We start from the raw sequence: 23,193 nt of genomic DNA, 5'->3' as shown, positions 1-23,193 counted from the left end.
TTATGTGGTGACTACGTGAACTGCATACACTTATAAAGCTGCTGAGTCGCATACAGAAAGTGTCACCGACGTTCCACTTAGAGGTTTCTACAAGTCAGCATGCATATCTGCAAGGAATATTCAAACTACTGCAAATATTCTAGTGTACGGATATTTCACAGTGTACTGAGGTAGCATGCAGGAGACACATATGGGACAAAACTATGGAATTACATCTGTATCACTGAATCAGTATTACGGTTAAAAAAAAAAAATTAAAAAAACCTATTACAAATCAACATACTATTGAATATACCTGATATTGTTTGCTTTATGCCCAAACATGTGGCAGTTTTTATTACAAACTGTTCACTGTCGTGCACCGTCACGTAGACAGAAGGGAGAGTAAAACAGGAAATCAAACCATACTGGTTGAATTGGCTCCATGAGTGATTGTATGTTTATACACCATATGTGCTGCACAAGTACACTCTGTGGGCGCTAACCTATGGTTTCCATAGCCTCAGGAGGCCGTCCTCGCTGTATGTGGCGACCAGGTTCTGATGTGGGTGGTGGACGACGCCAATGACATCTTTCTCATGGACCTGTGGGCACAAAGTACATTCTCTGTGAGGATTCGCCTGTTCCCTGAGCTTTTCCCTGTCTACTCTCTTCACCAGCCCCCACCCTTGTGAGAACTTTTGCCTGCCTCCTACTCTTCACCAGCCCCCACCCTTGGACATTCTGTTCCTCTACCCTCACGCACCTGTTGGGAGTTTGCAATCTGCTGGAGAGTACTTAGGTTGCAGACTCCCCTCCAGTCCTTGTCGGGTCGTTCTGTGTTCTGGACTCTGTGTTCGTTTTGTATCTGTATCTGTGTACACTCTGTGTTCATGGAGTTCTGTACGTTACCATCCTGTACGTTACCATCACCTGCCGCGTCTCCGGCGTGAGACGACGTGGCAGCCATCACCACCTGTCGCCGTTTGCCTGGAGTGGGACACCGTCTTCGCTCTCTAATTCTCTACGGGAGGTTTTCCAGTGTTCCCACTCCAGACGTCAGGCGGCACGCCATCGCTCCCGATTCCACGGGAGGAAGGCGTCTCTTCGTGATCCTTGTTCCTGGGGTGAGGCTCGTCGTCGCTCCCTAGTATTCCACGGGAGGACGGCGTGTTCCCATCCCGGTCCCCTGGGACCCCCTTTGTTCTGCGCTGCCCGTCTGCAGCATCCGAGGAGGATCTCCGTGCCCAGGCCCCGCTGTCGGGCCCCTGTCCCCGTGCCAGGCCTCCGCCGTCGGGCCCCTGTCCCCATGCCAGGCCCCCGCCGTCGGGCCCCTGTCCCCGTGCCAGGCCTCCACCGTCGGGCCCCTGTTCCCGTGCCAGGCCTCCGCCGTCGGGCCCCTGTTCCCGTGCCAGGCCTCCGCCGTCGGGCCCCTGTCCCCGTGCCAGGCCTCCGCCGTCGGAACCCTGTCCTCATCCCTGTAAGCAGCTCTGGCCCTCACCCTGTCCAAGGCCTTAACCCTGTTCTCTGTCCCTGTCTCCAGCCCGCCTCTCCGGGCCTCTGTCCCTGTCCCCCTCTCCAGTGCCCCTGTTCCTAGCCCTGGCCCTTAGCCTTAGTCCCTTAGCCTGTTCGCCTCTTAAAGGCACAGTGCCGCATTTTCCAGATTTCCTTAACTCTAGTGTTTTTGTGTTTTCCCTTAAAGGGACTGTGCCGCTTTTTGTTCTATAATAAATATTTGCCCTGTTTTGGCTTACTCTCATACCTGTCTTGTGTTGTGCGATTGGGGTCGGTTACAAACCATAACATTCTCTGCGTAATTAGCCCTTACCTCCTACTGGATTCATCTCTCCTTGTTAGCCTTCACTACAATTAGTCTTGAAAATGTCTTTCTTGTTCAGTGAGTATAAAAAGGAGGATACAAAAAAAGAAACTACACTGTGGTCAGGCTCTTTTTAAATGAACATTTCACACAAGTCTATATATACTTGCGAATGGTTTCAGAGCTATTGGTCCGAGAGACATCAGTGTGTGAAAACAGCAAATGCCCAGTCTGAGTTCTTGCCCATTACAAAAGACGTACCGCAGGAATCAATCCCGGGGCCAGTCCTATTCACTATTTACAATATATTAATTATGTTGTCTCTTCGTTGAGGGATTGTCAGGCTCATCTCTATGCAGATGACACTATTGTTTATGGTGTTGCGAACACTGTACAACTAGCCATTGAAAACATACAACTGGTACTCAATGCAAATAAAACAAGGTCCATGTTGTTCTCTAGAGCCAAAGGTACGGGTTGTGATGATTTGCCTATATCCAATGTGAATATACAAAAAAAGATATTTACATGTATATTCTTAAACTTTTTCAATAACATACATGTATGTTGTTGAAAAAGTTAAAGAATATACATGTAAATATCTTGGCATCTGGCTTGATGAGAAATTTACATTTAAATGGCATGTAGATAATTTTGCAAGTAAACCGTAGGTAACAGAAGGTAAAAATAAATTACATTAGTATCCATTGGTCAGTTTAAATCTGTAATAGCAAACCACTTCACCACAGTCTGCAGTTGTTTTAAATTATTTAAAATTGTTTAATTGATTTACTTTTCTGTTTCTGTATTGTCTTTGTATTCATTGTGTGCTGTATTTCCCGACGTCATTGTGAATGAGAGCTTGCTCTCAGTGGTCTTTCAAGATTAAATAAAGATTTAATTGAATTGAAAAATGTCTTCCTGTCAGGCTGCGATAGTGAGACTAGATGAGTGTCCTGCTTCCTGTCAGGCTGCGATAGTGAGACTAGATGAGTATCCTGCTTCCTGTCAGGCTGCGATAGTGAGACTAGATTAGTGTCCTGCTTCCTGTCAGGCTGCAGGTGAGACTAGATGAGTGTCCTGCTTCCTGTCAGGCTGCGATAGTGAGACCAGATGAGTTTCCTGCTTCCTGTCAGGCTGCAGGTGAGACTAGATGAGTGTCCTGCTTCCTGTCAGGCTGCGATAGTGAGACTAGATGAGTTTCCTGCTTCCTGTCAGGCTGCGATAGTGAGACCAGATGAGTTTCCTGCTTCCTGTCAGGCTGCGATAGTGAGACCAGATGAGTATCCTGCTTCCTGTCAGGCTGCGATAGTGAGACCAGATGAGTGTCCTGCTTCCTGTCAGGCTGCGATAGTGAGACCAGATGAGTTTCCTGCTTCCTGTCAGGCTGCGATAGTGAGACTAGATGAGTTTCCTGCTTCCTGTCAGGCTGCGATAGTGAGACTAGATGAGTGTCCTGCTTCCTGTCAGGCTGCGATAGTGAGACTAGATGAGTGTCCTGCTTCCTGTCAGGCTGCGATAGTGAGACTAGATGAGTGTCCTGCTTCCTGTCAGGCTGCGATAGTGAGACTAGATGAGTATCCTGCTTCCTGTCAGGCTGCGATAGTGAGACTAGATGAGTATCCTGCTTCCTGTCAGGCTGCGATAGTGAGACTAGATGAGTATCCTGCTTCCTGTCAGGCTGCGATAGTGAGACTTACAGTCAGTGTTCTCTCCAGATTTCCCGTTGTGACGCTGAAACAGTAGAGGACGAAGTCGTCTCCCACACAGTAGATGAATTCCCCACGAGGTGAGATGGTGCAACACACAAAGTCCCCTCCTTCCCTTATTCCTGAATCAAAGGTCTTCACAATCTGAGCAGGAGAAAGATAACAATTCATTACCTAACGTTTTACAAGGAAATTCTCTCAACAGAAATTGCGAGATGGAATGAACCTCAATAGTCCTTAAAGCTTGAGATTCTCCCCTCTGTTGCAGAGTTTAAAACTTTGGTCTCCAACAATTGTCAATAAAGTTGTACGTGTTTTTATTATTATAATTTTCTTTTTCTGTGCTTATTTCGACGTGACTATAAATGAGGGAAACCTCAGTTGCCTTTAGAGTTTAAATAAAGGTTTGAAATTAAATTAAATGAAATCCTATGAATGGGTTCTACCACTGAGTGTTCTGGTATAAATGAATGTGCAGCCCACACCCTACAATGAACACCTCCCTTATTTCCCATACAGCTGGTGTTCACAGGTTTTGGATATGAATCAAGAGTTCTCACCTGACCCTGCATGTTCATGATGACCACCGTGTTGGTGTGGTTGCACACCACAAACTGATGGGGGTTTTGGGGGAGAGGGATCACATTGTTGACGGGGATGTCCGCGGTGTCCGACAGACATTTGATGGTGTGGATGCATTCTGAGGTCTTTGCGTTCCAGATCTGAAAATGTGCACACGGAATCGAGGTTGTCACGCTAAGTCGTGTAACATTCAAAATTGCAATTTGTTGGAGCAACTTCCCAGGCACATGATTAGTAATCCAACGGAGGGACTAAACGGAACAATGCAGCTACAACGTCATCAGGTACCTTAACCGTGCCGTCAGACGAAGCACTGATGATGCAAAGGTCATCTTGGGCGAAAGACGCATCGTTCACAAAAGAAGAATGACCGCTTAACTCCTTCATTGTCTTGCCCGACCGCAGCTCATGGACTCTGCAGAAGACAAGGGTTGGCAGACTGATGCTTGGTTTTGGACATCAGAAAAGCTATTATGATGCCAAAACTACAGAAATAGCAGCTCCAATACACTAAGAAAAACGCTTTATTTTTAATTAAAGGTGCTATAGATAAAATCGTTATGTAGAGTAATCTTTTTATTTTTAAGAATACATCTACAAAGCTTTTAGAAAGGTGCAGAATAAAAATATTTAGTTAGTTAATATAAATTAATGCAAAAAAGACCAAGTACACGACCTTCTCTCGCTCTCGAGCTAATACAGCTGTCCCTCCGATTCTGACACTGGAAGGGACATGCCTTGACAAAGTAACATCCTACAAATATCTGGGCATATGGATTGATGACAAGATGGCCTTTGATGTTCATATTGGGAACCTACTGAGAAAACTTAGACCTAAACTGGGCTTTTTCTTCCGTCTAAAGAAATGTTTCCCGTCTGAAGCCAGGAAGACAATTCCTTTCCTTCCTTTCTGTCTGTATTAGACTTTGTGTGAGGTTTTGTCCGCTGCCCACCCACTCGCTCTGTTCCTTTAAGGTATTTCGGTTAATTAATTGCATTCTCCTCTCCACACGCTTCTTCCTGTAGATGCCGTTTGATTGGTGCTCTCCCAACCACACGCTTCTGGGGCAATGATCAATTTCATCCCGCAGCTGTCACAGCTTGTCATTAAGCGCCCCGTGGCTTTAAATACCCTGATCTCCCTAATATTGATGTTGGATCGTTCTGAAACATTCCCTGCATTTGCCTGTTCCTTCCCGTCGCTGCTTTCCCTGTTATTTCGCCTCCCAGGACTCTCGAGAAAGATTCCGTTTGGAGAACCTGCTTCCCCGTTACGAAGCGGTCGCCTTGTTTGATCTGCCCGCTTTACGCGCTGCGCTCTGGTGAGTTTTTGTAAACAGTCTTTTGGATCTATCGTTTTTTGTGTGTTTGTAAAGCACTGAAGAGATCCTGTTTTTGTTCAGACTGTTCTCACCTTTTTGTCTGTTGGATTTTCACTTTTGGATTACCTAATTGTTTTCACTCTGGACACTGCTCACTGTGTGTTTCACACCGAAGATCTGTCACTTGGATTATTTGTTTGGACAATTCACCTCACCAGTCACCTGTCAGTTTTCAATTGTGCGCTGAGCTAACTCGGACTCTCTCTCTCCCTCTCCGCCTCCATCCGGAGTATATGCTGGGAGGATCTGCAGAGCGGCTCAGACGTCACGGACAAATTCCACAACGTAACCTTCTGGGGGAAGCTGCAGAGCAGCAAACATTCCTCACATGCCTGTTTCCCAGTTTGTTCTGTTCACCACCAAATTCATTCTTGTTACTCAGTAAATAAACACGCCCTTGATTTTGGCTAACTCTGAAACAACTCTCTCTGTGCCGTTTGCGTTTGGGGTCGGTGTCAAACCATAACACTTTGGGCGATGTGATCTATATGCATGCTCCTTCCTCCCTGCTTAAAAAGCTGGATTCTGTGTACCATACTGCCATACGTTTTGTAACGGTGCAGGCTCTCGCACCCACCACTGCACTCTGTATCAGTCCTTAGGATGGTCCTCTCTGCACCAAAGAAGACAATCACACATGTTGATTTTTATCCTTAAGTCATTGCTAGGTAAGCTGCCCTTATATATCGCCAGACTTCTGTCCTTTTATACTTGCTTTTTTAATACCAGACGAGCAGCAAATGGGATGCTTTTAAATGTTCCTTTGATGCAGTCAGAGCTTGGTAAAGCTGCATTCTCTCACTATGCTCCCTTTTTATGGAATACGCTGCAAGTAAAACTTTGTCTAGAGGCACTTCCTACTGTAAATGCTTTTAAAGGTATGCTACGATTAGCCCTTCACGAAACATGTAACTGTTTTACCTGATGCTATTGTTGATGTGATTATGCTCCTTGCCACTGCACAAATGACCTTCTGTATTTATATTTGAATTATATGTTTTTTGTTTAATGCCCTGTTTTATGTTGAAACTTGTTGTGTGCCGTGTTGGACTCCCTGGAATAAATAAAGTATAAATAAAAAAAAATAATAATAAAAATTCATAAAAGCAGAATTATTAGACATGCCAATCCAACGAAAGATGAGCTGGATGCACTGAAGAAAAGCCGCAATTAATCCTTCAACACCACCAAGTCGAGCTTTGCTCTCGTGGCTGCAGGTGCATCAGAGCCGTGGCAACATTCATGACATTCCACCGCTCCTCGTGTATTATTGCTTAATTAATTGTGCTATGGTGTATAAGCACCATAGCTGGCTGTTAGCTATTTTTAGCTCCCGTCCTTGACTGGGTGCAGATTAGCCCAAAGCGTGACAAAACGGTTAATGTGGTTCCATTCACTTCCTCCCTGGCATAATGGTGATGATGATGCAGCATTCAGTCTCACTTCAGACCAGCGTCTCGTGGAATTGAAAGAGGAGCCACACGTTGCAGCTTTGTAACCGAGCACATGCCAGCTCACTTATTCCCACATGACACATGTGCTTCACACATGCCTACAGGATGCAGGAAGAGATATTCAAGGCTGCTCCACTCAGAAAGCAGGATGCAGTGTGATTTGTTTGTATTTGTGGAAGAGAGAGAGGGGTAGAGTCAGAGAGGGAGAGAGAGAGAGAGTCAGAGAGGGAGAGAGATAAATGGAGAGAGAGAGTCAGAGAGGGGGAGAGAGAGGGGGGAGAAGGAGAGAGTCAAAGAGGGAGAGGGAGAAAGGGAGGGAGAGTCCGAGAGGGAGAGAGAGAGAAAGGGAGAGAGCGTGTCACTCAGAGAGGGGGAGAGGGAAGGGGATAGAGAGAGAGTCAGAGAGGGGGAGTCAGAGAGAGAGAATCAGAGAGGGGGAGAGAGGGGGAGAGAGAGAGAGAGAGAGAGAGAGAGAGAGAGAGAGAGAGAGAGAGAGAGAGAGAGAGAGAGAGAGAGAGAGAGAGAGAGAGAGAGAGAGAGAGAGAGAAATGGAGAGAGAGTCAGAGAGGGGGGAGAGAGATGGGGGGTCAGAGAGGGGGATAGAGAGAGAAAGAGAAAGAGAAAGGGAGAGCGAGTCATAAAGGGAGATAGAGTCAGAGAGGGAGAGAGAGGGAGAGAGAGAGTCAGAGAGGGAGAGAGGGGGAGAGGGGGAGAGAGAGTCAAAGAAAGAGATAGTCATAGAAGGAGAGAGTCAGAGAGGGAGATAGAGGGGGAGAGATAGAGAGGGGGAGATACTTGATTTCCCTCCTGTGTATATATGCGAGCACAGCACAAAATGTGTACAACACGTGATAATCTGACAAAGGGCCTACGGCATAACAACCAAGCCTCCTACCATCATCTGCCATCGTTCAGAAAGGGGAAGCGGCAGAGTGCACGTGGGCATCATGTGCCACACTTGGTGCCTCAGAAGGTTATGGTGGTTAAGCTCTGTAGGCTACAGAACGATGAATTAGCATGTTTAGCATCACAAGTCATCCAAGCATTTTGCAATGCCATGATATTACTCTATTGATAGTGTGCCCAAAAACCAGCGACGTTAAAATGTTTTACTAATATTTGTTATTATTAATATTTGATATCATCTTCAGCCAAGCGGGTAGAACCATCCATCTACTGCCACCTATACTGTAAAAGCTTGCAGGCATGTGTTGAAGATACGTACATACTACATAGCTTTGTACTTTACTGCGTTTTCACTGTAGACAGACAGCGTTCCATCCTACCTGATGGTCTGGTCAAAGGAAGCGCTGAGAATCTGACTGCTGTCCTTGGAGAAGCTGAGGCAGGTGACTCCTTTGCTGTGGGCGCGTTCAAGCCTGCGCAGACACAGTCCACTCTGGATCTTCCACACCTGGACAGAGACATATACAGTACAGATCACACACACAGTACAGATCACACACACACACACACACAGTACAGATCACACACACACATATACAGTACAGATCACACACATACAGTACAGATCACACACATATACAGTACAGATCACACATACATACAGTACAGATCACACACACACACACACATACAGTACAGATCACACACACACACACAGTACAGATCACACACACATATACAGTACAGATCACACACATATACAGTACAGATCACACATACATACAGTACAGATCACACACAGTACAGATCACACACATACAGTACAGATCACACACATATACCGTACAGATCACACACAGTACAGATCACACACACATACAGTACAGATCACATACAGTACAGATCACATACAGTACAGATCACACACACACACACACAGTACAGATCACACACACATATACAGTACAGATCACACACATATACAGTACAGATCACACACACATACAGTACAGATCACACACAGTACAGATCACACACAGTACAGATCACACACACACACACAGTACAGATCACACACACACATACAGTACAGATCACACACATATACCGTACAGATCACACACAGTACAGATCACACACACATACAGTACAGATCACATACAGTACAGATCACACACACATACAGTACAGATCACACACACATACAGTACAGATCACACACATATACCGTACAGATCACACACAGTACAGATCACACACACATACAGTACAGATCACATACAGTACAGATCACACACACATACAGTACAGATCACACACACATACAGTACAGATCACACACACATACAGTACAGATCACATACAGTACAGATCACACACATACAGTACAGATCACATACAGTACAGATCACACACACATACAGTACAGATCACACACAGTACAGATCACACACACATACAGTACAGATCACATACAGTACAGATCACATACAGTACAGATCACACACACATACAGTACAGATCACACACACATACAGTACATGGATGTTTCTGCAACTACGGTCACTTTTGACTCTCCCAAATGAAAAAGAATCAACCTCTATCATTTTTTATTTCAAGCATCAGAGTCTGTAATACATATATAAGTTACACATACATACATTGAATTATACACATACATACATACACATATATTGTAATTGAATTAGCAAATTTTACGTATCTCAACATTGAGACCCCAGATTATTGTGTCAGGATGTGTAACTAATAACACTATGTATATATTTATCAAGAAACATTATGACAAATCTTTACATAAATCCCAAATGTACGGGACTTACGGGAAACACCAACATTCTGTATAACGAACATACCAACATTATGGGAAATGTGCTCACCATCCTCTCTCTGCAGAGTCAGACAAGAAAATGGATACCAATTTCCTCTCTGTGCCTTCAATAGAAAGCGATCTGGCTGCAAGCTTAGCTTAGCACAAATTAATGGAAGCAGATACGGACCACTAGCTTAGCTTAAAACTCCAGGAGAGGCGTTTTTGGCCAACAGCTAGGCTAGCTGGTCCGTATCCACTTCCATTCACTTGTGCTAAACTAGGTTAGCTTGCAGCCAGATACTTGTTGATTTTTGTGCACATTTGTGCCACTGCCATGTATCGCATAAATAACTATCACGTATCATAATTCATCATATACATACAGTAACAGTACAGTACAAGTATTCTGTACTTCTGTATGACAACTAATAAAGAAACTTGAAACTTTTAAGGCACTCAACGTCGCCGTACAACCATTTAAAAACAGTTAATTTATTACAATCAAATATACAATCAAATCAGACACACGCCTGCCTAAACAGGTGGGTTTTGAGGTGGGTTTTAAATGTGTTAATGGTGTAATCAGGACAGAAAGGACAGATTTAACACATTCATAGACCAAAATAGACCAAGAGGCACTATGATTAATATATCAACATATACTGTACATACTGTAGGTCAACAGGAAGAGAATGGAACAAGTATTATTGTATTTGGAGGAGAAAAGATGTACAGAAGGAAACACCTTTATTTTTCCATTCTGAGCACCGGTGGCTAGCAGTTCTGTGTCCCGACTGAAGCTCAGACACAGCACTGCAGCGTCCATCAGCATGAAGCGGGCCTGGGCCTGGTACTGTAAGTCCTGGTTCATACACGCATACAGAGAGAGAGAGAGACACACACACACACACACACACACACAGACAGACAGACAGACAGACAGACAGACAGACAGACAGACAGACAGACAGACAGACAGACAGACAGACAGACAGACAGACAGACAGACAGACAGACAGACAGACAGACAGACAGACAGACAGACAGACAGACAGACAGACAGACAGACAGACAGACAGACAGACAGACAGACAGACAGACAGACAGACAGACAGACAGACAGACAGACAGACAGACAGACAGACAGACAGACAGACAGACAGACAGACAGACAGACAGACAGACAGACAGACAGACAGACAGACAGACAGACAGACAGACAGACAGACAGACAGACAGACAGACAGACAGACAGACAGACAGACAGACAGACAGACAGACAGACAGACAGACAGACAGACAGACAGACAGACAGACAGACAGACAGACAGACAGACAGACAGACAGACAGACAGACAGACAGACAGACAGACAGACAGACAGACAGACAGACAGACAGACAGACAGACAGACAGACAGACAGACAGACAGACAGACAGACAGACAGACAGACAGACAGACAGACAGACAGACAGACAGACAGACAGACAGACAGACAGACAGACAGACAGACAGACAGACAGACAGACAGACAGACAGACAGACAGACAGACAGACAGACAGACAGACAGACAGACAGACAGACAGACAGACAGACAGACAGACAGACAGACAGACAGACAGACAGACAGACAGACAGACAGACAGACAGACAGACAGACAGACAGACAGACAGACAGACAGACAGACAGACAGACAGACAGACAGACAGACAGACAGACAGACAGACAGACAGACAGACAGACAGACAGACAGACAGACAGACAGACAGACAGACAGACAGACAGACAGACAGACAGACAGACAGACAGACAGACAGACAGACAGACAGACACACACACACACACACACACACACACACACACACACACACACACACACACACACACACACACACACACACACACACACACACACACACACACACACACACACACACACACACACACACACACACACACACACACACACACACACACACACACACACACACACACACACACACACACACACACACACACACACACACACACACACACACACACACCAGAAAGACATGGTTAAATATGAGTTCAACGTAAAGTACACATCTATGTGGGATAAGGTTTCCGACTTGTCTTCCTTCAGAGGTAAATACTGTAGTGCTGTAGCAGTAGGTGGTAGAAAACTGCACCCTGAGCTTTAGAGCAGGATATGAGATTACATAATAATCCCATCTGACATTAACCTGAATTTATGAGTCGTTTTTTGCTTTAAGTTAGTTGTAGTAGTGGTGTAACAATGTCAATACAGAATCAAAATGAAAACACATGGATTTTTAAATGAAAAACAGTAGGTCTGATGATTCTCATTGTCTCATTCTCTTCCTTAGCCCCCCCCCCCCCCCTCCACAGTTTAACTGTTGGTATGGTATTTTCTACTGATATTAGCATAATGTTAATATGCTAAAGAAAAAATATATCAACCGCCTTGAACTCGTCCAGAATGCAGCCGCCAGGCTCGTGTTGGGCACCAAGATGAGGGAACACATCTCCCCAGTCCTTGCATCCCTACACTGGCTCCCGGTCAAACAAAGAATACATTATTTTCAAGATCCTCATGTTCGCTTACAAAGCCCTAAATGGTCTCGCCCCAGCTTACATAAAGGAACTCCTGGTCCAATCAGCCAGCTCCAGATCCCTCAGATCCAACAGTCAAATCTGCCTTAACATTCCAAAATCAAGACTGGTGACGAAGAGCTTTCGCAGTTGCAGGGCCGAAAGCAAGCTCTCACTAAACATCAAATCTGCAAGCACTCTACAGACTTTTAAGGCCATGCTCAAAACCCACCTTTTCGCCATAAAAAAATCATTGAGCTAGTTTTGTGTTGTAGTAGGCAGGTCTATTATGTCCGTCTGTTCTCTGTCTGCTTGGTTGGCCTGTATGTCTTTTTTCTTCTGTTTTCTTATTGTTTCCTGTCTTTATGTTTTTTTCCCGGGATGCGCCCCGGGCCGAACTATTGGTTGAGGGGCGCAATATAAATAAATGTATCATAACATATCAGAACAATGTTGAGGCTCATTATTATTGTTTAAAACTTTTTAATAAAATGTGTATTTTTCTGAGCCAAACCAAGCTGTGTGGTGTGTATCATCATTACACCCCCAAACCTTTTTTGGGGTTAATAATGGTACTAAATAGGGATGTCCGATATTATCGGCCTACCGATATTATCTGCCGATATTGGCATTAAAATGTGATATCGGAAAATATCGGTATCGGTTTAAAAAATACAAATAAAAATATATATATATATTTTTTTTAGTTTTCTATGACCTTTATTTACCCAGGCAAGCAAGTAAGAACAAATTCTGATTTTATTTATTGTCAAAAGTATGCATAATGTTATGTTAATTCCACAACAAGACTTATGTAATGTTAATTACCTGAAATTATTCAGTTTTTTGTGGGGGGGAAACCAATTGAAACCCTGCATATATCGGTATCGGTTGATATCGGTTGATATCGGTATCGGAAATTAAGAGTTGGACAATATCGGTATATCGGTATCTGTAAAAAAGCAAATATCGAGCATCCCTAGTACTAAATAAATAAATGAAAAGTATTACCTTGCTAATCTTTCCGGTGGAGAAGTTCCAGAGCTCGATGAAGCCGTCCACTGATCCTGTGATTAAATACCTTCCATCAGGAGAAAAACTGGCACACTCCACATGCGACCGCTGTCCAAACTACGGAAGTAAAATTGCATTAAATATATTAATCAAGACTATTCCTCCTACATACATATACATACCCTCCTCTCGCACCTTGTTGCCCATATGCACATGTCCAGAGTTAAAGGTCCCCTGTCTTATGAATTGCCTTTTCCAGTGTTTATCTTTTTTTCTAGCAATGGGGGTTTGTATCAAGGGGTCTGTGTCTCTAATTCTCATTTTGGCTCATCAGTCTAGTCTCGAGTTCACGAGATCCTCCCTCACTCAACTAAGCGATTCTGATTTGACTGTTTTGCTGACGTGAGCAAGGCACTGGTTGTAGTCACCGCCCACAATCAACAATTCGCTCAACAACAGAGCGAGTGGAATTACTTCCTCAAACGGGTTGATGTGTGCGGGTGCCGACAGAGACAGCAGAGAACGAGCGAGCGAGAGAGAGAGAGGGAGAGAGAGAGAGAGAGAGAGAGAGAGAGAGAGAGAGAGAGAGAGAGAGAGAGAGAGAGAGAGAGAGAGAGAGAGAGAGAGAGAGAGAGAGAGAGAGATTGATTGATTGATTGAAAACTTTATTAACAGATTGCAGAATGGGTACAATACAGTACAGCTCAATACACACAATTGTTAAGGGGATGCAGACCAGAGAAAGACTTTCGTCTTGTTTACATCAGGGTCCCCCATTTTCAATTCATCAAACGGGTTGATGTGTGCGGGTGCCGACAGAGACAGCAGAACGAGCGAGCGAGAGAGAGGGAGAGAGAGAGAGAGATAGAGAGAGATAGAGAGAGAGAGAGAGAGGGAGGGAGAGAGAGAGATAGAGAGGGGGACACAGAGCATTTACACACAACCTCCCGACCGCGCATGGGGCAGGAGCTTCTCTCTCTCGGGGAAACACACACGTATTTACACACAACCTCCCGACCGCTCGCAGGGCAGGAGCTTCTCCACTTGCATTCCGTATTCCGATCCGTGCAATAATATTCACAGGGGTATATATTGTCATTTGAAACAAGTTACCAATGCATTGTCCCGTGGGATTATGCCCCCCGCGGCGAAATTAATTAGTATCCCCCTCAATCTCTCTATATCTCTCTCTGTTTGCCAGTGCAGACTGTGGGTGACTGTCACTCAAAGCGCTTATGGGCGGAGCCCAGCCCAAAACAGCTTGAAATCTTAAAGTTGAAAAATGCTGCTTTAGAGTACTCGATTAGAAATACAAAACAATGATTTTTTTTTTTGAAAAAAAACTTTACAGATGTGTTCCATAGACTCACAGGAATTGTGTAAAGTTGGCCAAATAGTGACAGGAATAGCAAGACATGTCCCCTTTAAGTATATTGATTTGTTATATTGTTTACACTGCTTTTTTACTACCTGTACCCCCCCCCTCCCCATGCTGCTATGATGCCTGCATTTTCCCAAGGGGATCAATAAAAGGAAAATCTTATCTTATCTTATTCCCTGGAGAGAGAAGGAAAAAAATATGTATTTCTGAATAGCAGATAAAGCACTGAATAATAAAAGACGATAATTTCATGTGAAAGGTTGGACAAACTTATTGAAGAGCATAAAAGTTTTGGGTGCCAGATGGCTGCATGGTGCAGAGCAGGGGGCGGGAGTGATTTAAGCAGGTCCATCTGGAGGTGCAAGTGAGAAACTGCCAGCGACCTTCAGGATGTGCCTTCAGGTCAGTGAAGCAATTACCTGTATCAGTATCTACTGTGTGTGTGTGTGTGTGTGTGTGTGTGTGTGTGTGTGTGTGTGTGTGTGTGTGTGTGTGTGTGTGTTTGTGTGTGTGTGTGTGTGTGTGTGTGTGTGTACGTGCGTGCGTGCGTGCGTGTACGTGTAAATGGCCTGCATTTATATAGCGCTTTTATCCAAAGCGATTTACAACTTATGTCTCACATTCACCCATTCACTCATACATTCACACACCGACGGCGGAGGATGCAAGGTGCCAACCTGCTCATCGGGAGCAATTAGGGGTTCAGTGTCTTACTCAAGGACACTTTGACACGCTGCCGGGAGGAGCTTGAATCTAACCGGGATCCAATTACCAGACGACTGCTCTACCTCCTGAGCCACTGTCGCCACTGTGTGTGTGTGTGTGTTTGTGTGTGTGCATGTAGAGAGATATGTACAGGATATGTAACAAGGAGAGTAAATGTTTGCAGACTAAAGTTGGAGATGACTTGGTCCATGGAGCCAAAGTCAAACTATTTAAATATGCCTGCAACAAACTGTCCTCGCTCCCTAGCTCCCTATTAACACTTTGGCTGCCATGGGTTAAATTCATTATCAACCGTAGGTTGCCGGCTCTATTTGTCTATAGAGAAAGTCCCCTTCTTTGCAGGGCTATAACTTTTTAAATTCTATTGCTACATTGCCATTATTAGGGCCCATTCAAAGTCCTATATGTATTGTTCATTGTGTAGCAACGTTAAACTTTTTCATTCACATATTCATAGTAAAGTATGGTCTAAGTATGTTTTCATCTCTTTCTGCAGCTTTCTCCAGAACGTGATCTATAGCCCCAAATACATTATATTGATGATGCAATACAGTTTTATGGCAATCAGCGCGATATAAAAAATTCCAACTAGACGTACTTCTAGATGTTACTACACGTCATCTGATGTTGACCGGATGGGCTAGGGGGCGTTTATAATTCCGTGGGCAGCGTTATACCAATCATCAAATGTGGGTAAAATGTTGATAATAGCAGTTAGTATCGAAGACGGTAATTCTCCGCGCGCCGTTGGGCGATCATCGTAGAGTAGAAATTTTACCATTATGGGATGTCGATTTACCCGGTCCATCTCCAGCTTGTATAATGGTATATACGTCCAAATCATGTTGTTTATCGAGTTATTGGCAATCGATCGCTATGTAGTGTGTCGAGATCGAGTCCCGGGACCTATAGCGAGTGCCCGGAAGTAATACGGCCGACCAGCACAACCTCTACGGCACTTCCTGTTAAGCGATTGCGCCGATCGGCCACCAGATGGCGCTCCTGAACCGCCAGAGAGCTCAGTGGGTCCTCCTGGTGGATCTCAGGCCAGCGGAGGAGAAATATGAATCCGATCCCAGATTTTTGAAATATTGATATTAAAGACGCTGTAAAGCGTCTTCGGCAACTTGAGCATGGCCGGGAATGACGTGTTTAAGCGTTTTCCGGCACCCAAAGTGTTAAGGTTACACTGTTTCCTCTCATATTTGTACTCCTTCCTCTGGGTGTTGTGACTGTAGAGTGTAGCGATGTTATACAACCAAAGTTACTTCATCAAGTTTCTTGGACCCACCTCCCGTCCATCTAATTGTGGACCCACCTCCAGTCCATCTAATTGTGGACCCACCTCACGTCCATCTAACGTGGTTAAGAGCGGTTAAGCGGTTAAGAGCGGGCGGAACGCATGAGTCACGGCACTTTGCGAGCGTTTAGCGGCTCGGGCTGCATTTTTCACAGAACATTACCGTTCGAAAGGTCTATTTGTTGCCGTTCGAACGCCACCTCACTCAACCGAATCCGTGCCTCGGTTCTCGAGTTACATGACGATATGTCAGGCGAGCATCTTTTTACGTGCCGCACGTCAGATGACCACCCCGGACTCCCGACGTTCCAGAACTGCCAATCATCCGCTGATGGCGAAAATGATTGGTCAGCATTGTAGCCAATGAGTGTACCTTTCCAATGATACCCCACGTGGGGGGGGGGGGGGTGCGCATAAGAGATCTAAGTGAAAGTTGATGAGCGAAAAACCAGAAGTGAATCACACTTCAGAATGAATGGCCATGGATGAGGAAATGGATTTTGGATACCTTTTTTTTTGGCGCATGGTTTACCCGGATCTCTCTCAAAGACCCATTTCTGAACGGATTTTTATCAAATTTGGACCTGTACTACATAAGACTTCAGGCTATGGAGGTGTTTTCCCGCTTATACCTATTTTATTTTATATATATATTTTTTTTTATTGCAACCACTACAGAAGAAATTTGAGTACACAAGTTCAAGTTCAACTCAGGTTCGGACCTCTGTTACTCTATTTCATTAGCACTAAAAGTGATTTTCCTTTGTTGCATTAGTAACTTCAGAATGTTATCTTTCAAAAGAGACCAGGCTCATGCATGTGCTATAAGTATAAAGTATAGAGATAAGCTTTGCAAAAAAGGTATGCAGTTCTCAAGTTCAAGTAAAATAAAGAATATTGGTATCTGTTTATCTATAAGGTTATTTGTCTGAAAGCTATCACCTTATATTGCAATGATGCTAGATTGTAATATTGGACCCTATCTAACTCGCTCAAGTGACTGCTTATGTTTAAGGTTGAACTTGGAAAGTCAGCCTTTTGTTTTAATGCTTCTTGGAATGATCTTCAACACACGCTAAAAATCTATTATTTTACTAACTTATGGACAATTTGAAATTGTGATGACAAACCCCCCTTCCTCAATTTGTAGCCGTTTTATTTGCAAATGTTTATTTCTATGTTATTTATCGTCTGCCTAATGTCATCTTTGTGTTATTTATCGTCTGCCTAATGTCATCTTTGTGTTATTTATCGTCTGCCTAATGTCATCTTTGTGTTATTTATCGTCTGCCTAATGTCATCTTTGTGTTATTTATCGTCTGCCTAATGTCATCTTTGTGTTATTTATCGTCTGCCTAATGTCATCACTGCATCATTGAAAACGAGGGCTCCTCTCAATCTATTCCTGATTCAAATTAAATAAAGGTCATCAATGAATCAATCAATCAATGAATCAAACACACTGTGTTAATGTGTGTGGCTCTCCTACCTTGATGTGGCGGTAGAGCTGAGTTGGATAACTTTCGTCTTCTTCCTCTCTCTCTGATGCCTTGCTCCCACACAGGTCAAGGGTCATCTCTGATGGGGACAGCTGACCCTGCTGTTGCTGCTGCTTCCAGGACAGAGGAGTAGGGGGAGTTAGGGTGAAACGGTGTAATATTATACATACCAGTAGTGAATGAGAGAGAGGGGGGGGGGGGGGGGGGGGTCATTTATTCACTCTCATTTATTCACGCAATGCACATCAAGAAATGATAGGTCTTTATAATCTAAACAGTGATATTAAGTGTTGCACCTTCAATCAATAGGTGCTTTGGAGTAGGGTGGAAACCACCATCTAGGTCTACTCTTGCTCATATGCCTTATAGTCAGAGTTAATTATATTGTTTATACTGTCTATGTTTACTTTTCTACTGTACTATAATTTTATTGCCTGTATTTGTGTATTTCTACTATTACCCTGTCCATACCTGTACCCCCCTCCCCCATGCTGCTATGATGCCTGAATTTCCCCAAGGGGATCAATAAAGGCACATCTTATCTTATCGTATCTCATCTTACTCACGTTGACTTGTCCCAGCAGGCCCACCAGGCGCGAGGGGGGCACCACGCTGACCTCCTTCACCATGGCCTGGGCTATGGCCCTCCGGCGCTTGGCCTTGCTGCCGCCCTTTGGGTACGCCTGCCATGAGGAAGACGGAGGAGGGGAGGCGGTTATTGAATGACGACTTCAGTAGAATCAAGAGTCAGAAAAAACACTTTATTCGCAAAGTAAAAAAGAAAATGGCAGTCGAGTCAAATGACAACTCAAATCAACAGTGTTCAGAAACACATCGAGTGGCTGCAGGTTCTCTTGCCTCGTGTGGGTCGAAGTAGGAGCACGTTAGCAGGTTCTCCAGGTGCAAGTATCTCTCGGGCTGGGTCTGCTTCAGCATGATCAAGGGGTCGGTCTGTCTGAGGAGGGAGCGAGCCGCCCCCACCTCCCTCATCTCAATAAGCTCCAGGACCACCTGTCGTTGGGAGACATTCAGCGAGATCACCCTATTGGCCCAGACTGGGTGCAGACACTCAGCGAGATCACCCTATTGGCCCAGACTGGGTGCAGACATTCAGCGAGATCACCCTATTGGCCCAGACTGGGTGCAGACATTCAGCAAGATCACACTATTGGCCCAAACTGGGTGATTCAAGTGGTACCGGTTTACGTTCAGAGGCGTTTCACCAATCTCACCTGCTCGTATAGGTCGATGAGCGTGTTGTCGGGCAGCTTGAGGGACGCGATGGCCAATAGGACGGAGTCCCAGTGGCCTCTGGTGATGTCTGCGACGAAGCTGTCGATGCTGTCCACCGTGTTTAGAGACACAGTGGTCTCCTCCTGCAAGGTGCTCAGGGTTCGGTGGAGGTTGTTCTCCTTTAGATACTGCATGATCAGACGGATCACGCTGCAAAGACAGAGTGGGATGACCGTTAGAACAGCTGACAGGTGAGTCCACCTGCAGAACAAAGCCTGTTAAAAGTAAGTTACAGGCGGCCGGGTGGCGCAGCGGTCTAAGCGTCTGCCCACCACCACAGAGACAGTGGGATCGAATCCAGCTGTGGTGCTTCCGGATTGGCCGACCGTCCATACTAACACAATTGGCAGTGTTAGAGGGTGGGAAAAACCCGGCGAGGGTGGGTCCTGGTCATTGTAAAACAGCGACTCCTACAGATCGGTCGGGGCGCCTGCACAGCGAGGTCGGATCCTGGGGGAGGTAGTGTCCTCCACACGTTACACTCCCCCAGTGAGAGTCCGAGCTGCCAGGTGAAAAGAAGTGGGGATTGGCTACACATGTGTCGGAGGAAGCATGTGATAGTCTCCGCCCTCCCAGACCAACGGTAGGGGGTAGAGCACGCAGCGACCAGGTAGGGGATTGGGAATTGGCATAACGACTAACATTGGGATGGGAGAAAAATGGAAAAAGAAAGGGGGGAAAAGAGATAGTAAAAAATATTATAATAATAAAATAAAGTAAGTTACACCTATTGAGCCTGTGAGTGAACGGTCCAAGTAAAACAGTGCGGTTCTCAACCTTTTTCAGGTCAAGGAAGGGCCCCCAAACTGATATACATATAGGCTGTGGAACATTTTATCAAAGGGACCCCATCTGAGAGGATTTTGGTTATTAGATATGATTTAGTCCAGAATCCCATGAACTTTTAGTGTAGTTAAGGAGTGAAACTCTAATAGTCATCGCTATACACTGACTTCTAGTCAATTAAACAATAGCTAAATCAAACTGTTAACAATTATTCCTGGGGACCACCTGGAATCTCCTCAAGAGATAGACCCCACGTTGAGAACCACTAAAGGTAAGCTAAGTCAAGTTGTACCTTTTATTAATCCACTTGGGGCAATTCGTCCTCTGAATTTCAACCCATATTTCAGGAGCAGTGGGGCAGCACAGTGTGGTGGCTGGGGAACAACTCCAGTTGTGATGCTATTGCCACCTTGGTCAAGGGCAGGATATACTTAGTTTGCATGTCTTTTCTTGTAGTAAAGTAGTAGTCCTAAAGGAAACATCAGCTAAGAAATTGTTCCTCAATGATGGTGACTGTAATCAAATGTTTGTTTGTTTTCCCTGGGGGTGATTTTCATTTGTTAAGAGCAAGACGAATGTTTATATCCCTACTAGCAGAAGTGTCCTCATTGATCCTTTGGGTCATCTTTGTAAACTGTCTCAAGAGACGTTCCATAATCTCCCATTAACTCTTAATTGAGGATGTGTGTCATTGCTGTCGAGATCATGGCATATCTAGTGTGTCTACACATTATTACCATGCTATTGATGTAGGTGGTGGTGAACAAGTTGAACCCACTGGAACAATTTGTGACAATCCAACACACAATCCAACCTGTGTCTCCCCCTCGGGACATAATATCAGCCGTCCCATGGCAGAAAAGCCTCCCTGGTTAACCACGTCATGTCTACACTGTTAAATCAGACCAATTGGCACATTTTGTTCACGCAGACATATAGTATCACAGTGCTTTTTAAAGGGAGCTTGGACCCACTGAATACCAGACAGTAAAAATGGCTCGCGAATAATGTATAATAAAGAAACTATCAGTTGTACTAGCATGCAGGACATGTACATTGTATAGGCTATACACATAGCTACACATGAGAGGACAGCTCTGACTCCAGGCGGCGAGCTCCATCTTTAAGGCAGATCCCGCTATTCATGAAAAACAATTGCCACGTGCGTACAGTACATGGCACTGCAACATGTATGCAACGGAATAACAGTTATCTGGCTGTTGACAGTTGACACTTAACTGTGTTCACCTCTATGTGAAAAATATACACAAGGAAGCAGCATAGATTAAGCCATTCACCCTTCCAGTGATTGTATTATTTTGCCTTTACGCAGTAGCAACTGGAATGGCAAAAAGGTGTTGATCACAATGACCTGGATGAATGAATGAATGAATGGATGGATGAATGAATGAATGAATGAATGAATGAATGAATGAATGAATGAATGAATGAATGAATGAATGAATGAATGAATCATGAATGCATATGAATCATCTGCAACAATGAGCTAAAACTATCACCTGTGACCGGCTGTAGGCTATCCGGTATAGACATATTATAAATGAACCAAGCACTTACTCTGCAGATTCCATATCCAAAGCCATGATGATCGTATCTTGCAGCTGCAGCGCTGGACCCACGCGCTCTGCCTCGCCGCGGCTCAGTGCTGCTAGAGCCACGTGAAAGCGATTTATCTGAGGACCACCCACCACCACACACGTGCGTTTGTTTCGCATTTTGCAGGGGGATCGTCCCAAACCGTGCATGTCTGCCCCCCCCCCCACACACACACACACACACACATATATATAAAGACACACAAAGTCGTACAATGATATAATAGCATTAGCAACCTGCTCATATAGAAACATGTGTGAGCACGGTGGCTGCAGCAGCACGGGCTACTACGACACTGCAGCTCGCGAAAAGACACAATCAGCACCATGGACAGCTCCCGTCCCGTGCTGTGCGTCAGCGGGAATCATTAAACCCATACCACCAGACAGTGCTGCCTGCAATCATACTTTGTGAACATATGTAATCATATGTTGCCTTGATTTTCACACATTAAATTCACAAATACTCGTACATCCTGTTATCAGTCATTCGTTGGTCTACCAGACTACCACACGACGAGTATAGTCTGCGGGGGAGGGGCTGATGTAAACAAGACGAAAGTCTTTCTCTGGTCTGCATCCCCTTAACAATTGTGTGTATTGAGCCGTACTGTATTGTACCCATTCTGCAATCTGTTAATACAATTTTCAATCAATCAATCAATCTGTTTCCTGCACAATGGTGTTTCTCACCACAGAGTAGCCTACCTGTAGGCCTACGTCTAGTCTACTGCATTTCTTATGAACGCTCTTCATGATTGCTACGCACTGTTGCGTCCTATAGGGGCCAGGTGTCATGCTGCAGCAGGGCAGGCTATACAAGTGTATTTCTACATATCTTCTTGGTCCTATAGCCCTATCCGTTTAGTTTACCTAACGGTCAGATGATGTATATTACTCTGTGGTCCTAACAGAGGCATGGGGCTGCACACACAGCATACATTACATAGTAACATGAAAACTGGAATCCAACAGATGCAAGTAAAAAGACAAATACATAGTTGGTAGTTAGTTGCAGGTGTCAGTATGACGAGGGCTCCATCCTCCACACCATGAGACCCATGAGTAATGGAAAAGTAATATGTAGCAAACATTGAACTTGCAATAATGATAAATAATTATTCACATTTGTATTTATTTATTTTATAATATGCAATAAATGTTTTCATTTACTAAAGATAGCAAGAGATTTGGTCTTTGTGAAGAAGGCCTGATTATATGGCCTGATCTTGGTTACATGGCTGGTCTCGTTTCTGGTGGCATTGGCTTTAGCCAGTCTGGTCTTGACCATCTGCCCTGATGACACAGTCTGGTTCCAC

At 44.6% G+C, this 23,193-nt stretch overlaps 1 protein-coding gene across 1 annotated transcript; it reads right to left on the bottom strand.

Annotated features, from left to right (window-relative positions):
* Window positions 1-485: 485 nt before the first annotated feature.
* On the bottom strand, window positions 486-21,862 carry LOC311231596 (WD40 repeat-containing protein SMU1-like; the record flags this gene model as incomplete). Its single annotated transcript, XM_084318224.1, has 12 exons — window positions 486-584; window positions 3,499-3,651; window positions 4,068-4,229; window positions 4,378-4,504; window positions 8,212-8,339; window positions 10,408-10,524; window positions 13,271-13,390; window positions 18,170-18,292; window positions 18,746-18,862; window positions 19,038-19,190; window positions 19,412-19,622; window positions 21,837-21,862. The coding sequence occupies 12 exons, from the start codon at window positions 21,860-21,862 to the stop codon at window positions 486-488; spliced, it is 1,536 nt and encodes a 511-aa protein (XP_084174350.1).
* Window positions 21,863-23,193: the final 1,331 nt, after the last annotated feature.

This window comes from Notolepis coatsorum (genome assembly GCF_963971535.1).
Source record: "Notolepis coatsorum genome assembly, chromosome: 7".
NCBI lineage: Eukaryota > Metazoa > Chordata > Actinopteri > Aulopiformes > Paralepididae > Notolepis > Notolepis coatsorum.
Note: the sequence above shows the minus strand (reverse complement) of the source record. Positions and strands in the feature narration are given on the sequence as shown.